We start from the raw sequence: 24,646 nt of genomic DNA, 5'->3' as shown, positions 1-24,646 counted from the left end.
CGATTGCCAAGTTTAGTTTTATTGATTTTTCCCCCCTGAGTACATTTTACCATCAGGCTTCCCAACTGGTTCAGTGGTGAAGAATACACCTGCCAGGCAGGGGACACAATTTCGATTGTTGGGTTGGGACGATCCCCTGGCAACCTACTCCAGTTTTCTTGCCTGGGAAATCCATGGACAGAGGAGCCTGATGGGCTACAGTCCACGGGGTCACAAAAGAGTCAGACATGACTTAGTGACTAAACAACATGCTACCATCCTGCTTTATTACAAATAACTTTTTGTATGTATCTCTAGCTTCCTGGGGCTTTTGGCTGTTTCATGCCTGGTTTCTCAGGATTCATTACCTCCCTGTCTCCATGGTGACTTCTCAGTGGTATGTTTCTATTTCTGCTCTGGCTGATAGTCTTCTTGTTTTTTTTTTTTTTCCTTTACTGGTTACTTTTCTTTTTTTGAAGTACACACACAGAGAGACGGACTGGGATCCAGAGCACAGCAGTGAAGCAGACAGCCTGGCTCTAGCAGAAAGTGATGAGAGTTGCTGCATTCACGGTCCGCGTCCGCATGGAGAAATCCTACCAGTTGTGGAGGACAGGTGACATCTCTTGGGTGAGGCCTGGTGTGACGCTCCATGCAGAATAATTTCCTGCTTCTCTGACTCTTGAGGTCCTTGGACAAGGCTGGTCCACTCATAGCACATTCCACACTGCATTACTTAGTGTCCACTCTCCTCTAGGAGACAGGAAGCCTTGGGGCTAGGGACGGGGTTTTGTACGAGGCTATCCACGGTGCCCGCCCCAGATCCTGGCAGATGGGGGAGTGGCATCAATACTATAGGCACTTTATCTACTCAGGACAAATCAGTGATGAAGTGCCTCCTCTATCTCTGAAAGGCAGGGCTCAAAATGCTACGTACAATTATCTCAAATGATTCTTCAAAACAGCCCTAGTTAGGAATTACCGTCTTATTTTAAAGAGGAGGAAACAGAGAGTCAGGGAGAAGGCCACAAACTTCTTGGAGGCAGCGTGGGATTGGAACCTTGGTTAGGATGGTCCTCAAGCTGGATTGGGAGTCTGGAATAGACATGTACCTGTGTGCGAGCATGCTAAGTTGTTTCAGTCGTATCCTACCCTGTGTGACCCTATGGACTGTAGTTTTCCAGGCTCCTCTGTTCATAGGATTCTCCAGGCAAGAAGTCCTTGGAGTCCGTTGCCGTGCCTTCCTCCAGAGGATCTTCCCCACCCAGGAATCGAACCCACATCTCTCATGTCTCCTGCATTGGCAGGTGGGTTCTTTACCACTAGCACCACCCAGTTGGCATGTACACATACCTATATTTAAAATAGATAGCCAACAAGGAAGAAGGAAACAGCAACCTGCTCCAGTATCCTTGCCTGGAAAAGTCCATGGACAGAGAAGCCTGGTGGGCTATACAGTCCATGGAAGTGCAAAAGGGTCAGAAATGACTAGCAAACAAGCAACAATTGTGTAGCACAGGAACTTCGCTCCATGCTCTCTGTGTGGTGTGGGTATGTGTTAGTTGCTCAGCCATGTCTGACTCTTTGAGATCCTATGGACTGTAGCCTTCCAGGCTCCTCTGTCCATGGGATTCTCCAGGCAAGAATATTGGAGTGGGTTGCCATTTTCTTCTCCAGAGGATCTCGCCAACCCAGAGATTGAACCTGTGTCTCCTGAGTTGCAGGCAGATTTTTACTATCTGAACTCAATATTCTGTAATAACCTAAATGGAAAAAGATTTTGAAAATGAATAAATACATATATAACTGAATCACTTTGCTGTACATTTGAAACTAACATAACATTTTAACTCAACCATACTCCAATAGAAAATAAAAATTAAAAAAAAAAAGCCAAAACACACAAATCCCCAAACCTGATTTACACAACTTCCATTGTTTAGTTGCTAGGTTGTGTCAGACCCTTTGTGACCCCATGGACTATAACCTGCCAGGCTCCTCTGGCCATGGGATCTCCCAGGAGAGAATATTTGAGTGGGTTGCCATTTCCTTCTCCAGGGGAATCTTCCCGACCCAGGGATCAAACCTGGGTCTTCTATATTGACAGGAAGATTCTTTACTGCTGTCCCATCAGGTCAACTTCCATAGTAATAGTTTTATCCAGGCAACAGAATTGGAAGAGATCCCAGTTGGCCTCAGCCAGAAATTGAAAGCTCTGATTTCTTTTTTCCCCCTTATAATAATTTCATTGAAGGAGATACACCTAAAGGGAATGAAGACCATCTTGCTCTCCAAATCATCGCCATCTTAGTTTTTTTATTAAGTGTTCCATACTAAGAATTGCTTTGTTAAGAATCACAACTTGCTGGGAATTCCCTGGCAGTTCAATCGTTAGGACCTAATGCTTTTAATTACTGGGGCCTAGGTTCAAACCCTGGTCAGGAAACTAAGATCCCACAAGCCATGCATGGCTCAGCCAAGGGGCCAAAAAAAAAAAAAAAAAAAGGAAAGAAACAAAAGAAAATAAAAGAAGAAGAAAAAGAAGAATCGCCACTTGCTGCAAGCTACTAAAAGTCATCTATGCAGAGATGAGTGGTGGCCCCCTCAGGCCAGTTTTATGGCAGTGGGAAATGCCAGGTAACCAGAGACAGGCAGAGGAAGACGTCAGATTACCTGCTGTCCATGGTAGAATACAGCTAGAAGGAACATGGCCATTAGCAGCAGCGACGCTTCCTTGGTCCCCAGGAAATCTCTGTTGGAAGGAGAAATGCAAATAGTGGCGTGGTTATTGACAACTATGAAGGGACTTCAAGGAGACCCATTATGAAACTGAGATTCAGACTAGAGTGGGATAAAAAGAAAGGAGCAGTTGTTTTCTGAGCTCTCACTATATGATAGGAGCTCTCTGAAGGCCTCCACATAGGCTAATCAGAAACTAGTTGACCCCCAAGGCCACAATGTCACGTAGGTCATACCTGGTGGAAGACTCCAGAGTCTAGCATCTAGACAATGCATTCACATTAATAATGATGTCTTCTATTGCAAAAAGCTTTTTTTCTAAATTTCAAGGCGCTCTTACACTTTCTTGTCACAAAGGTCCATGTGAAGACAGACATTCTCTTTCTTCAGTGTTGCCCCAATTAAGAGACAGGCACATTGTACTTGCTATGTGACAGTGCCTGTTCTAAGTGCTCTAAGAATCACACTTAGGTTTTTATAAAAAAGTCTTATTGCCATTTTGGGCACTGTTGTTCTCTTTTACAATCTCTTTTCTGCATGGCTGCTAGAGTTTTGTTTTTTTAATACCATGAAAGCCAGAAAGATTGAGGGCAGGAAGAAAAGACGGCAACAGAGGACGAGGTGGTCTGATGGCATCACTGACTCAATGAACGTGAGTCTGAGCAAACTCCAGGAGATGGTGAAGGACAGAGGAACCTGGTATGCTGCAGTCCCTGGGGCCGCAGAGTCCAACACGACTTAGTGACTGAACAACAACAGAACCAGATCACACTACTCCTTTGTTTTATAGCTTCCCAACCACCAGCATACACATACTCAGAACTCATTCAGAGGAAACTTGACTCTGCTGTGTTAAAAGACACAACAGGGCCTTCAGAGATGAGATGCAGTGTTCAGAGAGTAGAATGGGCATAAATATGGTGGCACCCAGGCCATCTCCAGCCTTCCCTTTTCTGTTCTCCCTGGAGACTAGCAGGAGGAGCATGGGGCTCAAGGAAATGACAGCATGAACTCAGCTGCCAAGCCCAGCTTTTCACCTCGCCTTACTCTAAAAGACCCTCTCAGCTTACACAGGGCCAGATCCAGTCTAGCTCTCCAGGCAGAACAGAGAATTAGGAATGGAAATGTGCTTTCTCTTGGGGAGATACTGTGCACATGGGGACCCAGGGCTCCAAGGAACTCTGTAGGCTGCAACAAGATGCAGATCCAGGAATTCCTAGTTCCATCTGCTTTTCCTTGGAGATAGATGCTAATAATAGATGAAACTCATTATTACATCTCTTTTCTGTAGCCCCAATGAAGCACATAATTACTGACCATCTACTGTGTATCAGGCACAGGATAGGATACAGAGCTGAAGATACCTTGCCTTTGCCCTCAATACAGTTCAGTAAAGGAAAGAACTAGACAGATGATTTCATAAACATGGTATAGCCCATAGTAAGGATATACTCTGGGTGCCATGGCATATAAGGGAAGAGAAAGTAAACTAGGCTGGATATTTAGGCAAGACTCAAGTGCTGAATATTAAAGGTTGATAAGAGTCATTCCTAAAGGAAATCAGTCCTGAATATTCATTGGAAGGACTGATGTTGAAGCTGAAACTCCAATACCTTGGCCACCTGACGCGAAGAGCTGACTCATTTGAAAAGATCCTGATGCCGGGGAAGATTGAAGGCGGGAGAAGGGGACGACAGAGGATGGGATGGCTGGATAGTATCACCAACTCGATGAACATGAGTTTGAGTAAGCTCCGGGAGTTGGTGATGGACAGGGAGGCCTGGTGTGCTGTAGTCCATGGGGTGGCAAAGAGTTGGACACAATTGAGTGACTGAATTGAATTGAACGGAAGAGTTTGGGAAGAAAAGCGGGGAGAGGAGTCTATAGGTATGAGACACAGATCTTGTTTAGCTCACAGCTGGTTTACAAGCCTATAGTGCAGGGAGGATAAATAAATACCATACGTCCAGTCTGAGGCCACACGCAGACTCAGCAGGAGAGAGTGCTCAGATCTGGTTGAGCTGTACAGCCTACAGCTGGACTGTAAGTCATATATTGCCATCCAGAATTTTAGCGGCTAGGATTCATTCATTCACTCAGTCATAGTCACCACAGTGCTGTGCACAGGGACATACTAACAACCACCCTTTTTTCATGTCACAATTCTCTGGTCCTTCAAGCTTGTGGACACCTGACAAAATAAAATGCTGCACTCATGCAGACCCAGCTTCCAGTCTCAGCTCTGCTGCTGACCAATGGTTTGACCTTGGACAAGCTACTTAATACCTCTGAACCTCAGTTTGTTACCTTGTGAAGGACTCCAGTTGCATTTACCTCCTTAATTATGAGAAATAATTGACCAAATCTTAGCAATATACATGCTTGGCATGGTGTGTGGCCCATGTCTCCCTCTCTTTACCCCTTAAAGCTCCCAGTACATCAACTTGCTCCTAGTGGTGGCATTTTACAAAATCACTCATTCACATGGCATAGATTGAATGGGACATGTCCTGTGTTTAGCTCCTTATAAATACAGCCTGAACTCCTGCTCTGACTGGCACTGCTGATATGCTTTCCTTTGTGATGCAGAATTTTTAAAGCTCAGAAACTTATCACATAAAACATACCTTTAAGAGAAAACATAAATACATCTTAAATCATTATGAAAGTAGTGGTTGACAAAAAATAGAGAGATGACTAGATCACATTCGGAAGAAAAGTAAAGGAAAATTATGAATGGTTGTTGGGTCTTCAGGATGTATTTCAGATGGAAAAAATATGGTCTGAGAAGAGACTACAGAATGTACACAGTAAGTTAGCCAGGCCAAAGAACATCCAGAAAGAACTGTGAGTTGAAAGGATTTTTTTTTTCTTTGTAACTTCTATGACTATTTGAAGAACTTCCAAAGAGAGACAAATGGCTGAAATTTGTACAAAACTGTAATACTTTGTCAGATATTAAGTGGCAGAGACATGAAACCAAGGACATTTTGAACTAATTTATTTGTGTTAACAAAATTACTGGATTGATAGTATCCTCCACCCTATGCTCAGAGAAAAGGACATAATTAAGTGAAAGTACATGTAGAATAATGTGATCCTCAGGGCTACCACAATCATCAGAGACCATCTTATCTGATATCTCATAAAATGAATATTTAATTTGAGCATTAATTATTGCAGAGTACCCATACTAGTTGTAGTGAATTCAGAAGCTAATACAAATTCACAAATAAAAAAAATAAAAATTGTTCTTCAGCCTATCACCCAGAGAAAACAATGATTAGTATTTTGGAACCAGCTCAATGGCATTTCCTTTTCCTTCATGCAAAAATATATTTATGTTTACAAATTTAGAATCATAGGGTTCAGGCTGCTTTGTAACATATTTTTTGCACTTAGTATGTATATGAACATAATTCTGTGTAATTAAACACTGCACAATGTGAATTTAATGGGCCCATCGAATTCCATATTATGTGTGCCATACATCATATAATGGTCCTTGCAAGCCTTTGAATTTACTTGTTGAAGACTAAGGCCCAGAAAGAATAAGATGCTTGCTCAAGGTCACACAGCTGATTTGTGTCCCAGAATGAGAATTCACATCACAGGCACCAAGTCAGAGCATTAGCCATTGCGCATCTCATGCCAAATTTTAATGCTGCAATTAGTTCCCATTTCCCCTTGTGAAAGCCAAAATAAACCAGCCAGTTTGAATTTATCTTTTATTCTGTTGCCATACTAATGACTGCATTTGTTTAGCACTGATTTTATGTCATACCTCTAATAACACTTTGCATACATTGCCTACTTTAATTGTCACAGCAACACTTAAAATATTATTCTCCCTATTCTAGTAAAGCAGAAACTGAGACTCAGATTTTAAATGAGACACAAATCTAGTGAATGGTGAAGGCTGACTATCAATCCACATCTCAGTGATGCTTTTTCAGTAAGCTACCACTGCTTTCTAACATGCACTTACTTATAATTACTTGCCTCTAAGCTCCTTTTCCCAGATGGCTCAGTGATAAAGAACCTGCCTGCCAATGTAGGAGAAGAGGCAGTGGGTTCAATTCTTGGGTCAGAAAGATCCTCTGGAGGAGGGCATGGTAACCCACTCCAGTATTCTTGTCTAGAGAATCCCATGGAGAGAGGAGCCTGGAGGGCTATAATCCATAGGGTCGCAAAGAGCCAGACACGACTGAAGCGATTTCGTAGGCAAACTCCTTACAGTATCTTATTCATCTGTGAATCTGCAGAACCTACCAAAGGCCATAGCAAAGGTTATACACTTCAGTTCGGAAGCAAGTTCTACCGACAGCATGGGGAGCACATGGTTTGCGCGTGCGTGAATGTGTGCTCAGTTGCCCAGCTGTGTGCGACTCTTTGCCACCCTATGCACTGTAACCTGCCAGGCTCCTCTGTTCATGAAATTTCCCAGGCAAGAATACTGGAGTGGGTTGCCATGCCCTCTCCAGGGGATCTTCCCACCCACAAGATCAAACCCACATCTCTTGTGTCTCCTGCATTGGCAGAAGGATTCTTTACTACTGAGCCACCCAGGAGATCATAGGGTGTAGGTAGATGAAACTTAGCTTACTGTGAACTAATGGTATAATATGATTCCAAATGAACTACTATTTCCATCAGTCACTCTTTCATTTCATTCAACAAACATTTAATTGGGCACCTGCTGCCAGATACTCCACTAAGTGCCAAAATTATGAACATGGGTAATGGCCCTTGCCCTTAAAAGCTCCTATTCTAACAGAGGAGGAGGACTTGGAAATTAATGATTGTAACAGACAGAGAGAAGTGCAAGGATAAAAAATTATATGCACAGATTAGAAAGTGAGGAATGATCAGAGAGGGCTTCATGGAGGAGGCAATCTTGAGCATGTGTTGGCAAGGGGAAGAAAGTGCAGAGGCTCATGTGGGAAATAGCATATGGTTTCCCATGGCTACAATGCAAGATCCGAACAGTGACCTGAGGAGTCGTAGGAGATAAGGTTGGAAGAGTCAATGGGAATCCAGGGAGGGTTTTGAAATTCTTGACAAACAAGTTCAACTTTTCTCTCCTTAGAGGTAACAAGGAAACCCTAAGGATTTTAAGAAGGATAATGAGTTGACCAGATAGCTTTGAGGAGGATGGCTTGAGAGGGCAGGTTAAGAGATCAGGTATGGTATAGCAGTCCCGAGATGAAAGTAAGGATATTTCTAAGAATAGCAGTATTTGTGCTATAGAAAGGGTCCTGTCTAACACAGTAAGTCCCCTACCCGAGAACCTTCAAGCTGTGAACTTTCAAGGATGCAAAGATGCATTCACATGTCCAATCACGCAAGTTAGTTCACAAGTCTGGCTACACTGTACATGCATGCACCCTCTCTTGTCCAGTGACAGATAGTATACAGAAGTACACTGTCTTTATCTGATGCCCAGGATGTCTGGAAGCAAGAGTAAAACCAGTGGTGATGTAGCTGGTACTGTACCGTAAGATTAAATATGTTTTCTTTATTTTTGTGTTTGTTTTCTATGTATTATTTGCTTGAAAAACATTACAAACCTATCACAGTATGGAATTATTTGCCAACAAAGTTCTGTCTAGTCAAGGCTGTGGTTTTTCCAGTAGTCATGTATGGATGTGAGAGTTGGACTATAAAGAAAGCTGAGTGCCGAAGAATTGATGCTTTTGAACTGTGGTGTTGGAGAAGACTCTTGAGAGTCCCTTGGACTGCAAGGAGATCCAGCCAGTCCACCCTAAAGGAGATCAGTCTTGAGTGTTCATTGGTGGGACTGATGTTGAAGTTGAAACTCCAATACTTTGGGCACCTGATGCGAAGAACTGACTCATTTGAAAAGACTGTGATGCTGGGAGGGATTAGGGGCAGGAGGAGAAGGGGACGACAGAGGATGAGATGGCTGGATGGCATCACCGACTCAGTGGACATGAGTTTGGGTAAACTCTGGGAGTTGGTGATGGACAGGGAGGCCTGGCGTGCTACAGTCGACGGGGTCACAAAGAGTCGGACATGACTGAGCAACTGAATTGAACTGAACTGATTATTTAGCCTATTGTGTTAGCTGGGTATCTATTTGTTGGACATACCAACAAATTGGACTTATGAATGTTCTCTCAGAAGGGAAATTGTTCATATGTAGGGGACTTACTGTAATAATCATTTGTATTCATCAAGTGCTTATTCTATGCCAGACCTTGAGCTAAGTTTCCAATATCACAATTTATCTCTTGTATATTCCTACAACATAGGAACTATTATCACCCTCACTTCACAGATGAGAAGATCAAGGCTTAAAGAGGTTAAGTTGCTTTTAATTCATTTTCTCAAGATCACACAGCTGGTTGATGAAGGCACTGGGATTTGAAGACAGGTGGTTTGACTCCTAAACTTGTACTCGCAGTTGTCATAATGTAGTCGTCCTTACTAGGGGTGCTGAGGAGGATGAATTTCTAGGGACCGATTAGATATTGGCAGTGAGGGTGCCTCCCCTGTTTTGGGCTCAGTGTCATCCATGGAGACGGAGGTCGTCATGGAGGGGGCCTCAGGAGCAGATAGAGAGTCTGAGTATTGGGGTCATCTCAGTGTGGATGCAGCCAGGATGCCTTGTGCTAGGTTCTCTGTACTTTCCCAAGGACCCAATCTCCAGGAACAATCAGCAGAAATGCCCCGAACCAACGTGAGCTCCTACAGGATTGGTTAAATTCCAACAGCAGGAGCAGACGGTGACTGCCAAATGGATCCACAGTGACTACTGACCCGTTGATTTATAAACATGGCTGAGAGGGAAGGCTGAATGGACTCTTCCATTTCTTATTAATTTAATTCTGTTGATAGCAGAGTGTGAATCAATACAAGACTAACTGACAATCAACCTTGAGTCAGGAAGCTGAGAAAAGCAGCAACGAACTTGGGATTATGCTCACTCTTAGAATCCTACTTAACAATTTAACGATAAATTTTTCCTTTAGACCTCAAAACAGAATTCAGAACTAAACCTTTCTCCTAAAAAGGAAGGATGGGATAGGAGTGAACAGATCCCGAACACCTTCAATGTGCAAGGCACATCAGAGCCTCATACAGCCCCACACTAGAGTACAGTCACTTCACTTCACTGATGAGTAAACGGGGTCCAGAGGTGGGAAGGGACTTTCTAATGCAACAGAGTCTGGATCTGACGCCAGAGCCCTGGTTTGCTCCATTAATACTTTTAAAATTTCCTTTGAATGAATAGATTTTAGATGATTTAACTTTTATTTTTACTACAAAAATGGCCTCCCTTGTTCATATATATTTTTGCCCTCTTTTGTGCTGGTTTCTACTTGGCCACGGGACATCAGTCCTGGGTGTTCATTGGAAGGACTGATGTTGAAGCTGAAACTCCAATATTTTGGCCACCTGATGCGAAGAGCTGACTCTTTTGAAAAGACCATGATGCTGGGAAAGATTGAAGGCAGGAGGAGAAGGGGACAACAGAAGATGAGATGGTTGGATGGCATCACAAACTCAATGGACATGAGTTTGGGTAAACTCCGGGAGTTGGTGATGGACAGGGAGGCCTGGCGTGCTGCAGTCCATGCGGCCGCAAAGAGTTGGACATGACTGAGCGACTGAACTGATGGGACAACCGTTGCCACTAACCGTTTAATCTAATTTGTAACTATTTTGACTTTCTTTGAACCCTGAGCATTTGGTGAGAGATTCTTCTTGATGTGACAGACATGTCTGCAATATTTACAAAGATGGGCTTTTGAGCCAGAAAGACCCGAGTTTGAATCTAGATCTGCCACCTACTGGCCATGTGCATCCAGGTAATTGTTGAGCCTCTCTGAGCCTGTGTTCCTCAGACTGTTGCCATGAGGGTTAAATAAGGTAATGGATATAAAGCGGATGTTGCATTCACATAACAGGCACACATTAGTACTTAGAATTTAGAAAGAACCTTTACAAATCTAGTGAGAAAAAGGCAAAAACACCTAATAGAAAACCAGGCAAAAGACATGACCTGGAAGTTTACCGAAAATGGCCAATTAACAACAACAAACTGCACAAACTTATCCATGATGAAGGAACTACTAACGAAAATAATGGGATAAAATTCTCACTAAGGAACTGAATAAGAATTACAGAGACCACTGCTTGTAAGAGAGAAACTGTTCCAAACTTGGAGAGCCATTTGGCAAGATCTTTAAAAGTCGAAAGTGCAGATACCCTCTATTCCAGTAAGTGTGCTTTGAGATATGAACCCAAAGAGATATTTTCAATGGTGGTCACTGAAGTATCAATAAAGTTTTTATAGGTTAAAGAATAAATATATCTTGGTATGTTCTACCTAAAATGAGCTAAATCTGTAGATATGAACCCAGATGTATCTAAAAACTACAATATTACAATGATAGCATAAGAATTTTATAAACAATTTAAAATACAGACACAACTAAATATATACTGGGTTCAATATATATATATATATATATATATATATATATATATATACTGGGTTAGTTTATGGAACTGAAAAAATCAGAACGAACTTTTTGGCCTACCCAATATAAAACACATAGATGGGAAGACTGTACGCTAATTGCATTAGAAGTTGACTCTTGGGAGGAGGATAAAAGAACAATGCTGGGGAAGGGAACTTTAACAATATCTGAAATACTTTATCCTTTTAAAAACGCAGAAGAAAACATGATTAATTGTATGCATTGTTTATTTCCAGCAGTTGGATCATAAATGTTCCCATTATTAGTCTCAGGCACATTTTCTGAGGCTTCTTGGATTGTCTTTTCCTCCTCTGTTTCTCAGACTGTTGGCCATGTGTTCTGCTCTCAGAGAGACCTCTGTTCTTCCCACCTCTCAAGGCCAATCAGCCTCGTGCAGAAATGGGCTGTAGAAATGGCTGAAGTTCATCACCAGGAAGTACATCCAGAGTATGAACTGAGACTAATGGGAGAAACGAGAGGGCAGGAACCAACAGATCCATCCCTCCTGTCTGAGACACTTTCCCTACCTTGTCGCCTACCCAGAGATGCTTCGAGACATCCTCCAAAGCCCCAGCTTCATGATTCATCTGGGCAGCATAATATGGCTTGTATTTGCCTTCCATCCTTGCCTTCTTCACTTCCTTTCCCCTCACTTTTGCTGTCTTGGGTTTGGATTAGCACTTCACGCTTGCCTCAGGCTCTGTTCTCTAAGAAATCTAGGCTAAGATTTTTGTTGTTGTTGTATTTTTCCATATTTCAAAATAACACAATGTAAGGAGTTTAGCAACTGCTCAATGCACAGGGCCTGCTATTATTAATAGTGCTACAGCAAAATGACAACCAGACCTTACAAATCTTGGCACTATTACAGTTGAAGGAATTGTAAATTATTACATTTGGGGAGATGTGAGCTACGGTCTAGTCCAAACTTTAGTCCATGAGTTAATCTGTAGTGAATATACATGATAAAATGGAAAACTAGGAATTTTGCCTAAACTTGTCATCCAGAGAGTGCATGAGAAATATGTCAATATTCAATCAGTCTCTAAGTTTCAATAACTCTACCTTAATCATTTTCCCAATGGTCTCATTTCCCACTAGAAGTTGAGCTCTTTTTGAGCACAGTGGTGGGCACTTACTCTCCGCTGTGGTTCAGGTTGTCGTAGCGCAGAAAGAGGCCTGCATAGATGGTCTCGGTCAGCAGGGCATAGATGGCAATCATGATCAGGAGCACAGCCAGCTTAAGGACAGAGTTGAGTCGGAGGAAAACTGCACAGGTCACCATGGCCAACACCCCCGTGAAGACAAAGTACTGGAAACAGAGAAGGTAGCTGGTCAGATTCAACAGGAATGTGGGCCAGTCATTCTCTCAGTCATGGATTCCAGCAGGTCTCTTTATACGGATGCTTGCTGAGCATCTCCATTTGGAGGTCTCAGGCCATCCTCAAATTCAACAGGTCCCAAGTGGAACTCATCATTTCCCTACCACTGAGAGAGTCAATTTCTAGGTAGGTTGATAAGAAGTCCAGGGTTCCCGAGGAGGAGAGAAGGGTCTGGGGTTCTCAAGGAGGAGAAAAGGACAAATGTTTTTTTCTTTAAACCCAGAGCTGATGATTACACAACAAAACAGCTCATCTTGCTCAAGGATATGTTTTCCCTTAAACTCTGTACCAAGGTTTATATGACAACAATGTGTCCTGCTTGAGGACATGTTTGTCCTTAACAAGAACCTTCTGGCTAATCTTGTTATCTTAAGATGTATATTGTGGGAGTGGGTCTGGTAGTGGTGGTTTAGTCATTAAGTCGTGTCCGACTCTTGTGACCCCATTGACTGTAGCCTGGCAGGCTCCTCTGTCCATGGGATTCTTTAGGCAAGAATACTGTAGTGGGTTGCCATTTCCTTCTCCAGGGGATCTTCCTGACCCAGGCATCGAACCCAGATCTCCTGCATTGCAGGTAGATTCTTTACCAACTGAACTACAAGGGAAGTTCTAAAGTGAAAGTCACTCAGTTGTGTCCAACTCTTTGCGACCCCATGGGCTATACAGTCCATGGAATTCTCTAGGCAAGAATACTGGAGTGGGTAGGCCTTTCCCTTCTCCAGGGGATCTTCCCAATCCAGGGATTGAACCCAGGTCTCCCTCATTGCAGGTGGATTCTTTACCAGCTGAGCCACAAGGGCAGCCCCCATGGGTCTGGTAAGACCTTTCTATTGTTAGCTGTAATCTTGTTAATTTAAGATGTATGTTGTGGGAGTGGGTCTGGTGAAAGTATATAAGGCCTTGCTAAGACTAATGAGTGGGCACTCTCCGTGCCCCTTCTGATGTCTATGTCAGAAGCTTTCTCTGTCCCCTTTTCATTTTAATAAAACTCTGCTACCCAAAAGCTCTTGAGTGATCAAGCCTGGTCCCTGGTCCCAAAGCTAAATCGTCTTTGGAGATCACGAATCCAACATCATTCACCATAAGCTATCACCACCTCCCCAAAACTCTCTTTCCAATTCTTGGGGGAACCATTGGCACCATTTCTCAAGCCAGAAATCTTAGTCTCATCTTTGCTGCTTTGCTTTTCCCCCATATTCCACAGTCTGGTCATTCTAAGTTTGTAGATTCTATTTCCTCAATAAATCTCATATCTATCCACCTTTCTCCTTCTATCCTATTTCTGTTTTAGTTCTCACTTACAGTTTTGGAACAGTTTTCTGGCAGCTGTTTGCTTCTAGTTCCCAGTCCCTACTGAATATACACTACTGGTTTTTTATTTTTATTTTTTGGCCACACCACGTGGCACGTGGGATCTTAGTTCACCAACAGGGATAGAACCTGTGGCCCCCCACAGTGGAATCTTGGAGCCTTAATCCCTAAACCACAAGGGAAGTCTCTGAATACACACTGTTATTTTCTAGCCAGTATTTCTGAAACTCAGATCTGACCACGTCACTCCTTAACTTGAAGTCTTTCCATGGCTCTCTAGTCTCTCAAATTATATTCTCCTTCCTGCATGGCAAATTTCTCAAGACTGTCATATATCAGATTCCCTTTCACTTTCCAAATCCCGACATATGTTCCAGCCTCACTATAAACTGCGGAGAAGGCAGTGGCAACCCACTCCAGTGTTCTTGCCTGGAGAATCCCATGGACGGAGGAGCCTGGTAGGCTGCAGTCCCTGGGGTCACACAGAGTCGGACACGGCTGAAGTGACTTAGCAGCAGCAGCAGCACTCTAAACTGGCTATCTCCCACAGCTGTTTCCCTGCTCTCTTCTCCTCTAGTGCTTTGCTTTTCCAGTGTCCTGTTTCTCTCAAATCTCATGCATGCGACCAAGTCTTGCTCTTCTCACAGCATTAGCTCAGGTGTCCTCTCCTCTGAGAAACTTTCATGCAAATCCTCCAGGTGCTCCTGGATACGGCCTCATTCCTCCACAGCAACTTCACAGCCCAGCGTGATACCTGCCATCTTGTATTAGAAGTAGCTGCACAATAGGCCAGTTGGGAACCACTCAAGGGCTGCGATATTAGAGTGACCCCCAGGTGTCAGTCTGCCCAGGTAGATTTCAGCCTTCTATAGGAAGATCCTCAGCCCATTTCCCTTATGGAAGGACCCACTATATTATTCTGGTTGAAAGGTTAGGATTCTGAGTATCCAGTAGGAAAAAAGAATAAAAATTGCATTATCAAAGACCCACTTGGTGGTGGTACTTTCATTTGTATACACATGGTCTTCCCTTGTGATGTTTCAAAGCAGCTGGTCAAGGTGGGATTCCTAATTTCCATTTTACAGGTGAAGAAACTGAGGCTCATAGAGCTTAAGTAAAATTTTCAAGTTCTCATAATTAGAAAATGATACCAAGGACACCTGGATACAACCTGTGCATGTAAATATTAACTCTAGTGGGCATACCGGGCTTAATTTCTAAAAACCATTCCAGCCTTGTTATGCATTCCAACAACTGGTTGTCTTCTCTCTCCTATGACATGAAGAGAAAATTTCTTTATGGGCAGAGGAAACAGGTAAGAAATTCTGGAAATTTCTGAGCGACAACTGAAGGATTCCCATGTCTTGACAAAGTGTTAAATATTCTGCTTGCTTGAAATAAGCATTTTATAAACTAAACAATGAATTTTCCCCCTACAATTGTTGTCTTGGGACCTGCTGGACACCAAGAATTGTGCCAGGCTGGAAGGCACCATCCTAATGTTAGGATATTGTCACAATGCATCATTTTCCTCTTAGAGAAGAAGGAGGAAGAAGAATTTTACACAATGATAACTTAAAGGGACTTGCACATCTGCTGACAGGGGTAGTATATACTGGAGTGTCTGTACCCATTTGATTGCTCTCAAAATCCCATGGCATTATGAAGTCACAGAACAAGAAGGAAAGAGAGCAGAGAGTTTTCAGAGAAAGGATCCAAACTTCCCGAATCACACAAAATTGAACATTTAGCAATTACGAGTCTCAGTACAAGCAGCACAGTGAAGGGTACACAGGCCAGCGACAGTGGCTTCCCTGGCTCTTCCTGAGCTCTGACTCTCTCATGGTCCAGGAATGAGGCTGTCATGAGCACGGGGTCAGCACGGGTGCTGAGTGGGGATAACGGATCTGACTTTCTCAGCTGTTTCCTGGACCGCATCAGGCAGGGGAAAGGGACATTTCGTATGTGTATGATGCTCTGGGACAGTCCGACTGTGTTTGGCTTGTTTGAGCACCATGGTTTCCATTTGACGTCCCCCTTCCTCCCAATACTAGAGGAAGAATGATGAGTGTTTTTTAGTTCATCATAAGTTGTTAACTTAGATCTGTTGAAACTGCATTTAAATTCCACAAGCAGATGTGCTGTTCGTGTCTGACTGGGGTTGAGGATGGACTCTTCTGGTTATTTTCTAGAAGGGACTGCAGCCCCAGTCAATATTTTAACCTCATAATAATTCACAGGAAGACATTATCTGTGTTAATGATGTTCACAAATGATGACTCATGGTATAAGTATGAAGTAAAACCTAAACAATGAGCAGGCAAATAGCTAGTTCTTAGGGAAAGAATTTGATTTTTTCTACATTTTTAAAAAAAATATAAGAATGATGTTTCTCTTGATGATGCTTATTGGTCAATTCAATGTAGTCACCTTGACGGACTGTGTGTTTATCTTGATCCTGCTTCTTTGATGACTGAGCTCAGATCCCTGTAAATAATCTTCAGAGTCCGGTTTTGAAAAATGCACCCCCCACCCACTCCCACCAACAAATGCAGTTTTTCTATATTTGATTCCTAAACAATGATGTCCAGCCAGATTATGTCTCCCACATTGCAGGTGGATTCTTTACCTTCTGAGGCACCAGGGAAGCCCAAGAATACTGGAGTGGGTAGCCTACCCCTTCTCCAGGGGATCTTTCCCATCCAGGAATTGAACCGGGTTCACCCGCATTGCAGGAGGATTCTTTACTAGCTGAGCTAGCAGGGATGCTCTCTCACTTTCACTTTTCAAACAAACGATGTCCAGCCAGATTACGCATCTTGGTGACTTTCAAACGTTAAATTTGTTCCCAGAGGATAATGATTTGACATTGCTGGACATACCTAGGAAGTATTTGCTGTCAGCAAAGAACAGTTAGCAAAGAGGAACGTGGGGGTGCTGTTGGAGTAAGTGTATGCTCTCCAGGCTTACTCTTTTGGCTTGGGCAACAAGTGAAGGTCTAAGAGGATCCGTCTTCCTGAAAACGATCTGAGTCAAGGTGGCCGCCATTTTGCAAATAATTGATAGGAGACTGATATTGCTATGAAAGTATGGCCTGCTCAAAGTTTTAGTCACATGTTATACATGTAATTATGAAGATAATCTCATGTTTAGAGAATGAAGCCTTGCACCTTTTTTTTTTTTTAAGTAATTTTATTTATTTATGACTGTGCTGGTTCTTTGCAGCTGTGCAGGCTTCTTTTTTTCTAGTTGAGGTGAATGGGGGCTACTCTCTTTTGCTGAGCCTGGGCTTCTCATTGTGGTGGTTTCCCTTGTTGGGGAGCATAGGCTTTAGGGTGTGTGGGCTTTAGCAGTTGTGACTCCGGGGCTCTAGAGCACAGCTCCCTAGTTGTGGCACACAGGCTTAGCTGCTCTGCAGTATGTGGGGTCTTCCCAGACCAGGGATCGAACCCACATCTCCTGCATTGGCAGACAGACTGTTTACCACTGAGTCACCAGGGAAGCCCTGGATTTAAAAAAAAAAAATTGTTGTATTCCGATTTCCTTCCTTAAATACAAATCTCTACTTTGGCAGATACTATTTACTCAATTATCAAAGCTTTAAGGAAAGAGAAGGAGAAAAGAAACTAATATTTAATGAGTATTTTATGTATATTATCTCTATTTGTCACCCAAATAATCTTATAAGATAGGTGTTGTTAATAATTCCCTTAAACAGATGAGGAAACTGAGGCTCAGAGAGGTTGAGTGATTTCCCCAAGGCTAAATGGCTAGTCAATGGAAGAAGAGTGCTTGCTCATTCCATTTCACCTCACAGCTTCTATCATTCAGATCTATTCTGTTTTCCATGCACAATTAGTGTCCTTAAACATTTGGAATCCAAGCTTCAGTGAGATGGGACTTGGTTTTTGGATCACATTGTGTTATTACAGCTTTTTTGGCTCTTTGTGGGGAAAGGCAATTCCAAAAATTAATTATCATTTGGGAAAAAACAAAATGATCTCCTCTATGTATTTAGCCATAACATAAAATTGGCTCAGTGTAGAAGAAAAAGGAGCTTATATAATATCCCTCTGTTCAACTAGAAAAAGTTCTGAAATTACAATGGTGCTATTTGATATTTATTTTTTGTTTGAAGTTTTTGGTGGACCTGCCACTGTGAAAGTCTGGAGGATCTAATTTTATCCTGAATGCCAGTTGGAGATTTTAGACTGCAGTGAATACATTTTCTTCCAAAATTACTCAAGGCTCCGATTCCTACCTGAGAAGTTAACCAGAGAAATGAGGGCAAGAGTTTAGGGAAACACCAATTTTTACAGTCACTTTTGGAATTTAAAATATCTGCTTATTTGCTTGAAGAATTCCACGGACAGAGGAGCCTGGCATGCTACAGTCCCCGGGATCATGAAGAATTGGACATGACTGAGCGATTACTGTGAACTATTCACTTTATTATCACTCCTTTGATTCTGTTCCTCTCCTTTTGCTCCTTCTTGGTTTTTCTTCCTTTGTCTTCCTCTTTTACCTCCCACCCCCTTTCATGCCTCATCTTCATCATCATGATCAACTGATGTTTAATGAGCATTTATTATGTACCAGACAGAAACTGTCATAACTGTATACACGCATTCTCCCAATCTAAGTCTCATGATAACACTGTGAGGTAGGCACAGCTGTTATCCCAGTGTGGAAATGAGGCTCAAAGACCACAGCTGCAACTTCAGCCAAAATGTTCTGACTACAGGTTTTCAAGACTCTCTAATTCTCTTCCCTTTTCTCTCTCTCTGTTTCCTCTTTTGCACTTAAATTTTAAAGTAGTTTTCTTAAGTTATGATTCACCTACAGTGAATTGCATATATCTAATGCACACCATATGCTAAGCTTTAGTATTTGTGTACATCCACAAAATCATCACAATTATGAAAATGAATACTAGCATGAGTTTCAGTGTATCCCTTTACGATTCTCCACTCCCATGTTCCTCCCTCTCCTCCCCAGGCAACCACCTATTTCTTTCTGCTATTAGGTATCAATTTATTTTGTATTATACATTTTTATGTATAAATTTATCAATACATTTTCTAGAATTTTTAGATCAGTTGAGTTCAGTCACTCAGTCGTGTCTGACTCTTCGCAACCCCATGAATCGCAGCACGCCAGGCCTCCCTGTCCATCACCGGAGTCTACCCAAACTCATGTCCATCGAGTCGGTGATGCCATCCAGCCATCTCATCCTCTGTCGTCCCCTTCTCCTCCTGCCCCCAATCCCTCCCAGCATCAGGGTCTTTCCCAATGAGTCAACTCTTCGCATGAGGTGGCCAAAGTACTGGAGTAGGACCATACAAATACATACTTTTGCTTTGTTTTGCCTATTTCTGTCAGCATACTGATCTTGGGATTCATCCACGTGATTGCACAAAAATCCAGAGATCATCTCTCTCTACTGATGTGTAGTAGTCCCCTGGATGGCTATTCTACAGTTTCTTAGTTTCTTTATTCTCTCAACTATTTATGGACAATTGGGTTATTTTTAGTTTTTATCTATTACAAAGAAGGCTGACATGAACATTCTTTTTCAATACAGAAATATAACTTCGTATTTTCTAATATAAAATATTTCTCATTTTACAAGAAGTTTATTAAGCAACAGAGTGGTTGACTTGAAGGGAAAACATTCTAGGATTCATTTCTTTTAGAATAATTTATCCTTTCTTAAAGATTTATTGCCCTATATGTTTACTTCATTATCTGATTGGATTTCTTTTCATTTTTGTAACACAAAATAATAAACATTTTGATCTTTATAAAAAGGAGAAATGTCTTATTAGAATTTTGGTGTTACTTTTCTTTCTTTCTTTTTTTTTTTTTTTTTGCCACACTGCATGACATGTGGAATCTTAGTTCCCTGACCAGGGATCGAAACCCAATCCCCAGTATGGAAGGGCAGGGTCTCAACCATGACCACCAGGAAGCCCCATCTTCCTTTTAAGATTATTTTGAAGGAAGAACTAGAGCAGCAACATATAATCTAGGAATAATTATTGAACACTACTGAAGCAAGTCTCATCTGATTGCTCTACTTAATGTCTCATGAATTATGGTATTTTTCAGATTGGCTGGTGGGAAAAGACACTATTCCCAGCCCAGTGTGGGAGCCAGGCACTAATCCTTTCAGATGGTTGTTTTTTGTTTTGTTTTTTTTTTTTTTCCTGGAGCATTGCTGTTTCCCGATATGCATGCACTGATCAGACCTCTGCAGATCCCTGAGTCTTCTCTATCAGAAACTCTCTTCTCACTGGCAGTATGTCCTACAAACTCTAGCCACCTTGGTTCCCCCAGACTCTCAGTTCTATCTCCTCAAATCAGGGAGTTGCACTGAGTTCCATGTGCATTCTTCCAACCTGAGCCAGTCTGAAACACTCTTAATGCAAGATACAGCCCAAGCAATCATAGGGCTCACTTAATTTGCTTCTTGCCTTTCAGGGATTACTGTCCTTCAGTACCTGATGCCCAGTGTCTTAAAAACTATTGTTTCATATATTTTGTTAGTTTTTAGCTATTTCAGGTGGGAAGGCAATTTTACCTCTACTGTTCCACTTGAAATTTATCTTTTTAAAGAAAAATTATTAAATTGACTGTGAATTCTGTCCTGTGCTGTGCCCTCACGGTAATGTTAAATAGCTATACAATATTGTCTTTTCTCCTTAAAGCAATTTAGAAGTTTGAAGAGTTGGGGAAAACATTCTAGCTAGATGAATTATAGAAATGATGGCGTGGGAGTATGAAAACGATGCCTTAAGGACATGTGAGACTGGCAGAAGCACACGCTAGTAAATTAATGCTCAAAATTCTCCAAGCCAGGCTTCAACAGTATGTGAACCGTGAACTTCCAGATGTTCAAGCTGGATTTAGAAAAGGCAGAGGAATCAGAGATCAAATTGTCAATATCCGTTGGATCATCAAAAAAGGAACAGAATTCCAGAAACGTGTCTACTTCTGCTTCATTGACTATGCTAAAGCCTTGAACTGTGTGGATCACAACAAACTGGAAAATTCTTAAAGAGATGGAATACCAGGCCACCTTTCCTGCTTTCTGAGAAACCTGTATGCAGGTCAAGAAGCAACAGTTAAAACCAGACATGGAACAACAGACTGGTTCCAAATAGGGACAGGAGTACGTCAAGGTTTTATATTGTCACCCTACTTATTTAACTTATATGCAGAATACATCACGAGAAATGCCAGGCTGGGTGAAGCACAAGCTGGAATCAAGATTGCCGGGAGAAATATCAAGAACCTCAAGATATGCAGATGACACCACCTTTACGGCAGAAAGTGAAGAAGAACTAAAGAGCCTCTTGAAGAAAGTGAAAGAGGAGAGTGAAAAAATTGGCTTTAAAACCTAACATTCAGAAAACTAAGATCATGGCATCTGGTCCCATCACTTCATGGTAAATAGATGGGGAAACAATGGAAATAGGGAAAGACTTTATTTTGGGGGGCTCCAAAATCACTGCAGATGGTGACTGCAGCCATGAAATTAAAAGATGCTTGCTCCTTGGAAGAAAAGCTATGACCAACCTAGACAGCATATTAAAAAGCAGAGGCATTACTTTGCCAACAAAAGTCCGTCAGTCAAAGCTATGGTTTTTCTAGTAGCCATGTATGGATGTGAGAGTTGGAATATAAAGAAAGCTGAGCACTGAAGAATGGATGCTTTTGAACTGTGGTGTTGGAGAAGACTCTTGAGAGTCCCTTGGATTGCAAGGAGATCCAACCAGTCCATCCTAAAGGAATTCAGTCCTGAAAGTTCATTGGAAGGACTGATGTTGAAGCTGAAACTCCAATACTTTGGACACCTGATGTGAAGAAGTGGCTCATTTGAAAAGACCCTGATGCTGGGAAAGATTGAGGATGGGAGGAGAAGGGGATGGCAGAGGATGAGATGGTTGGATGGCATCACCGACTCCGGGAGTTGGTGATGGACAGGGAACACTGGTGTGCTGCAATCCATGGGGTTGCAAAGAGTCGGACATGACTGAGTGACTGAACTGAATCTGCAGGGATTGGGTATGCTTGAAGGAGTCTTGAAGGCTGGGTAGAACCTGGGATTCTACCCATGGGAGAGAAGTGGGAGAAAGTCCCAGGATCCAAATACACCAATGATGACTGATGCCTGTCAGGAAAATTGGTTGTCAGGGACCCTTTAAAACTATAGCATACTCTGACTGCTCTCACAACTATAGCTGACTAGTCAATGACTGTTCCAGTCTGCTAGAGCATATAATAAAGGGGCTTGATTGTAAAATGAAGACCTTCCTATTGAACCTCCTGAGAACCACATTCTGAAGTTTGAGATGATGAGAATGGTTTCTGCATATGACTGTCATTCACTTTACAAACCTATGTCTCTTTGCTCTCCTAGACTACTTCTCAAATCATAGCTGGAACATGACTTTCTTCATGATCATTTTGCATATCCTCACTCTTTTTTTTTTCTTTAGTAATTGGCAAGCTCCAGTTCAGAAATAAACTTTACTTTATACCATATATGATGACAGTCTCTTATGTTTATGCCACATCATCCAGCTTAATTACCTGCTTCCAGACTGAGAACTGTTCCCCACGAGGGAGGTAGAGAGGTCCAGTATACAGATGAGGAAACCAGGGCTCAGAGAGAGGAAGTGATTTGCTTGGGGATACACACTTGTGAGTGATGGCAGGTGGTTGTGCAAATTAAGCCTTTTAGAATGTTTGAACGTCTGATCCTTCTACTTTGGTAGACAAATCCTTAGGTAGAGAAACATGGCCAGGTATATGCCAAGATGGCAAATGGTGGGTTTAACAAGGTTGCTGTAGTAGCTGATGCTGGAAAGAGTCCAGGTGCTCACATTTTATGCCAGTGGGATTCCTGCACCTAGGAGATGTTGGAATTTGGCAAACTTTGCCTGGCAAGTGCTAGATAGCAAATATTTTTGACTTAGTTACCACTACTGAACTCTACCATTATATTATTATAAAAGCAGCCATAAAGACATTGCTAACAAATGGGTGTGTCTGTGCCCCAGTAAAACTATTTACAAAACAGGTGGCAAGTAGAATTTGGCCTGTGGTCATAGTTCCCTGGCTCCTGGGCAAGATGATGTCTTGGGAGGAAAATTTTAATATTAAAACGGATTCATTTATTTTATCTCATTTTTTAACATTTCTATTTTATGAATATGTTTCATAATGTACATGATACTTTAGTACAATGGCGCATGTGTGCATGCCAGGTCGCTTCAGTCATGTCTGGCTCTTTGTGACCCATGGACTATAACCTTCCAGTCTCCTCTGTCCATAGGATTCTCCAGGCAAGAATACTGGAGCGGGTTGTCAAGCCCTCCTTCCAGAGATCTTCCTGACTCAGGGACTGAATCTACATCTTTTACTTCTCCTGCTTTGGCAGGTGGGTTCTTTACCACTAGCACCACCTGGGAAGCCCAGGACCTTGATATACATTACAGATAAATATATTTTTATGGTGCAGGTTCAAACCCTTTTAATTTTATAAATGAATCACAGCTGACATTTAATCAGCAGATATTTTGTGGCAGGTGTTGCTCTAAACACTTTCCATGGATTAATTCACTTAATCCCCACAATCACCCATGAGGAAGGTATTTTTTTCATCTTCATTTTGCAGAGAAGAAAACAGAGGCACAGAGATGAACTTATGTGATCCAAAAGCTTACCCACCACTTTGTTAGGCCTGGGAAATCCATGAGTGCTGTGGTCCTGAGTTTGGGAGTTCAAGTTTGAGGCAAGGGGTATATACACAGCATTGAATCAGAGGCCCAGATTAATACTTAAACACCAGCTTCAAGTCAGATCACATGTTAGAAGCTCAACATTTGCCAACTCATCTAGGTAAGCACCATGAGAACCTGATATTCTGTAACTCCAAAATCACTGTGCAAAGAAGGTATTATTTTTCCCACTTTACAGATGAGGAAGCTGAGGTTCAGAAAGAGTTTGAACTGATTCAAGATTCCACTGCTAGCAAGTAAAGGGGCTCACTTGGGAGCGAAATCCAGCTTTTGCCTAACTCTAAATATCTGATTCTTGGCCGACTTACTACCTCTTAGACACTCTTCATGCCCTCCAAATAAAGGTGTTCTCAGGGGGAGTGGTATCCCACAGACTCTACAAAATTAGAGAGCACTCCTTACTTGGTGGGAGGAAGTCCCAGAGCACATGGTCTGCCCCACACAGCTGTGAAATCAGAGCTAGTCCCATCCTGCCCAGAACTTTCTTAGGAAGAGCCTTGTTCTTCCTTAGGGAGGGAGCCTGAATTCAGAAGTGTAAGGTCATGAAAAGCCAGATGTGGTTTCAACTGCAGCAGCAAGTCTTGATAACTGAATGAAGACGGGAAAGACAGAAAGAAGGAAGAATGAAAAGAAGTGAGAGAAAAGGTGGATCAGGCAGGAGTAGCAGTGAGCAAGCTACTTTCTGAACCTCTGTTTCATTGTCTACAACATGGAGATGGCATAGCATCCTCCATGTATCTTGAAGATGTAATGATTTTGTGCATATCCACTAGATGCTCTGTTACCTGAGGTCAGAGGTGAGGCTCTCTGCCCTTTTCAGAACACCTGGACCAATTCGGGGGCTGAGGTCAGATAACAGAGCGCCTTTCCCCCACCACATGCTGGAAGGGGTCTCAGAGAACAAAAGTCTACCCAA

General features: G+C 42.3%; 1 protein-coding gene across 3 annotated transcripts in view; it reads right to left on the bottom strand.

Annotated features, from left to right (window-relative positions):
* Positions 1-24,646, bottom strand: part of ADCY8 (adenylate cyclase 8) — a 231,883-nt gene that overhangs the window by 25,013 nt on the left and 182,224 nt on the right. For all 3 annotated transcript variants that reach the window (XM_040261749.1, XM_040261750.1, XM_040261751.1), the window contains 2 exons: positions 12,368-12,540; positions 2,653-2,731 (listed from right to left, as the gene is read on the bottom strand). In XM_040261749.1, coding sequence (XP_040117683.1) covers positions 2,653-2,731; positions 12,368-12,540 — 252 coding nt within the window. The remainder of the gene's footprint in view (positions 1-2,652; positions 2,732-12,367; positions 12,541-24,646) is intronic.

The sequence above is a fragment of the Oryx dammah genome, unplaced genomic scaffold (genome assembly GCF_014754425.2).
Source record: "Oryx dammah isolate SB20612 unplaced genomic scaffold, SCBI_Odam_1.1 HiC_scaffold_19, whole genome shotgun sequence".
NCBI lineage: Eukaryota > Metazoa > Chordata > Mammalia > Artiodactyla > Bovidae > Oryx > Oryx dammah.
Note: the sequence above shows the minus strand (reverse complement) of the source record. Positions and strands in the feature narration are given on the sequence as shown.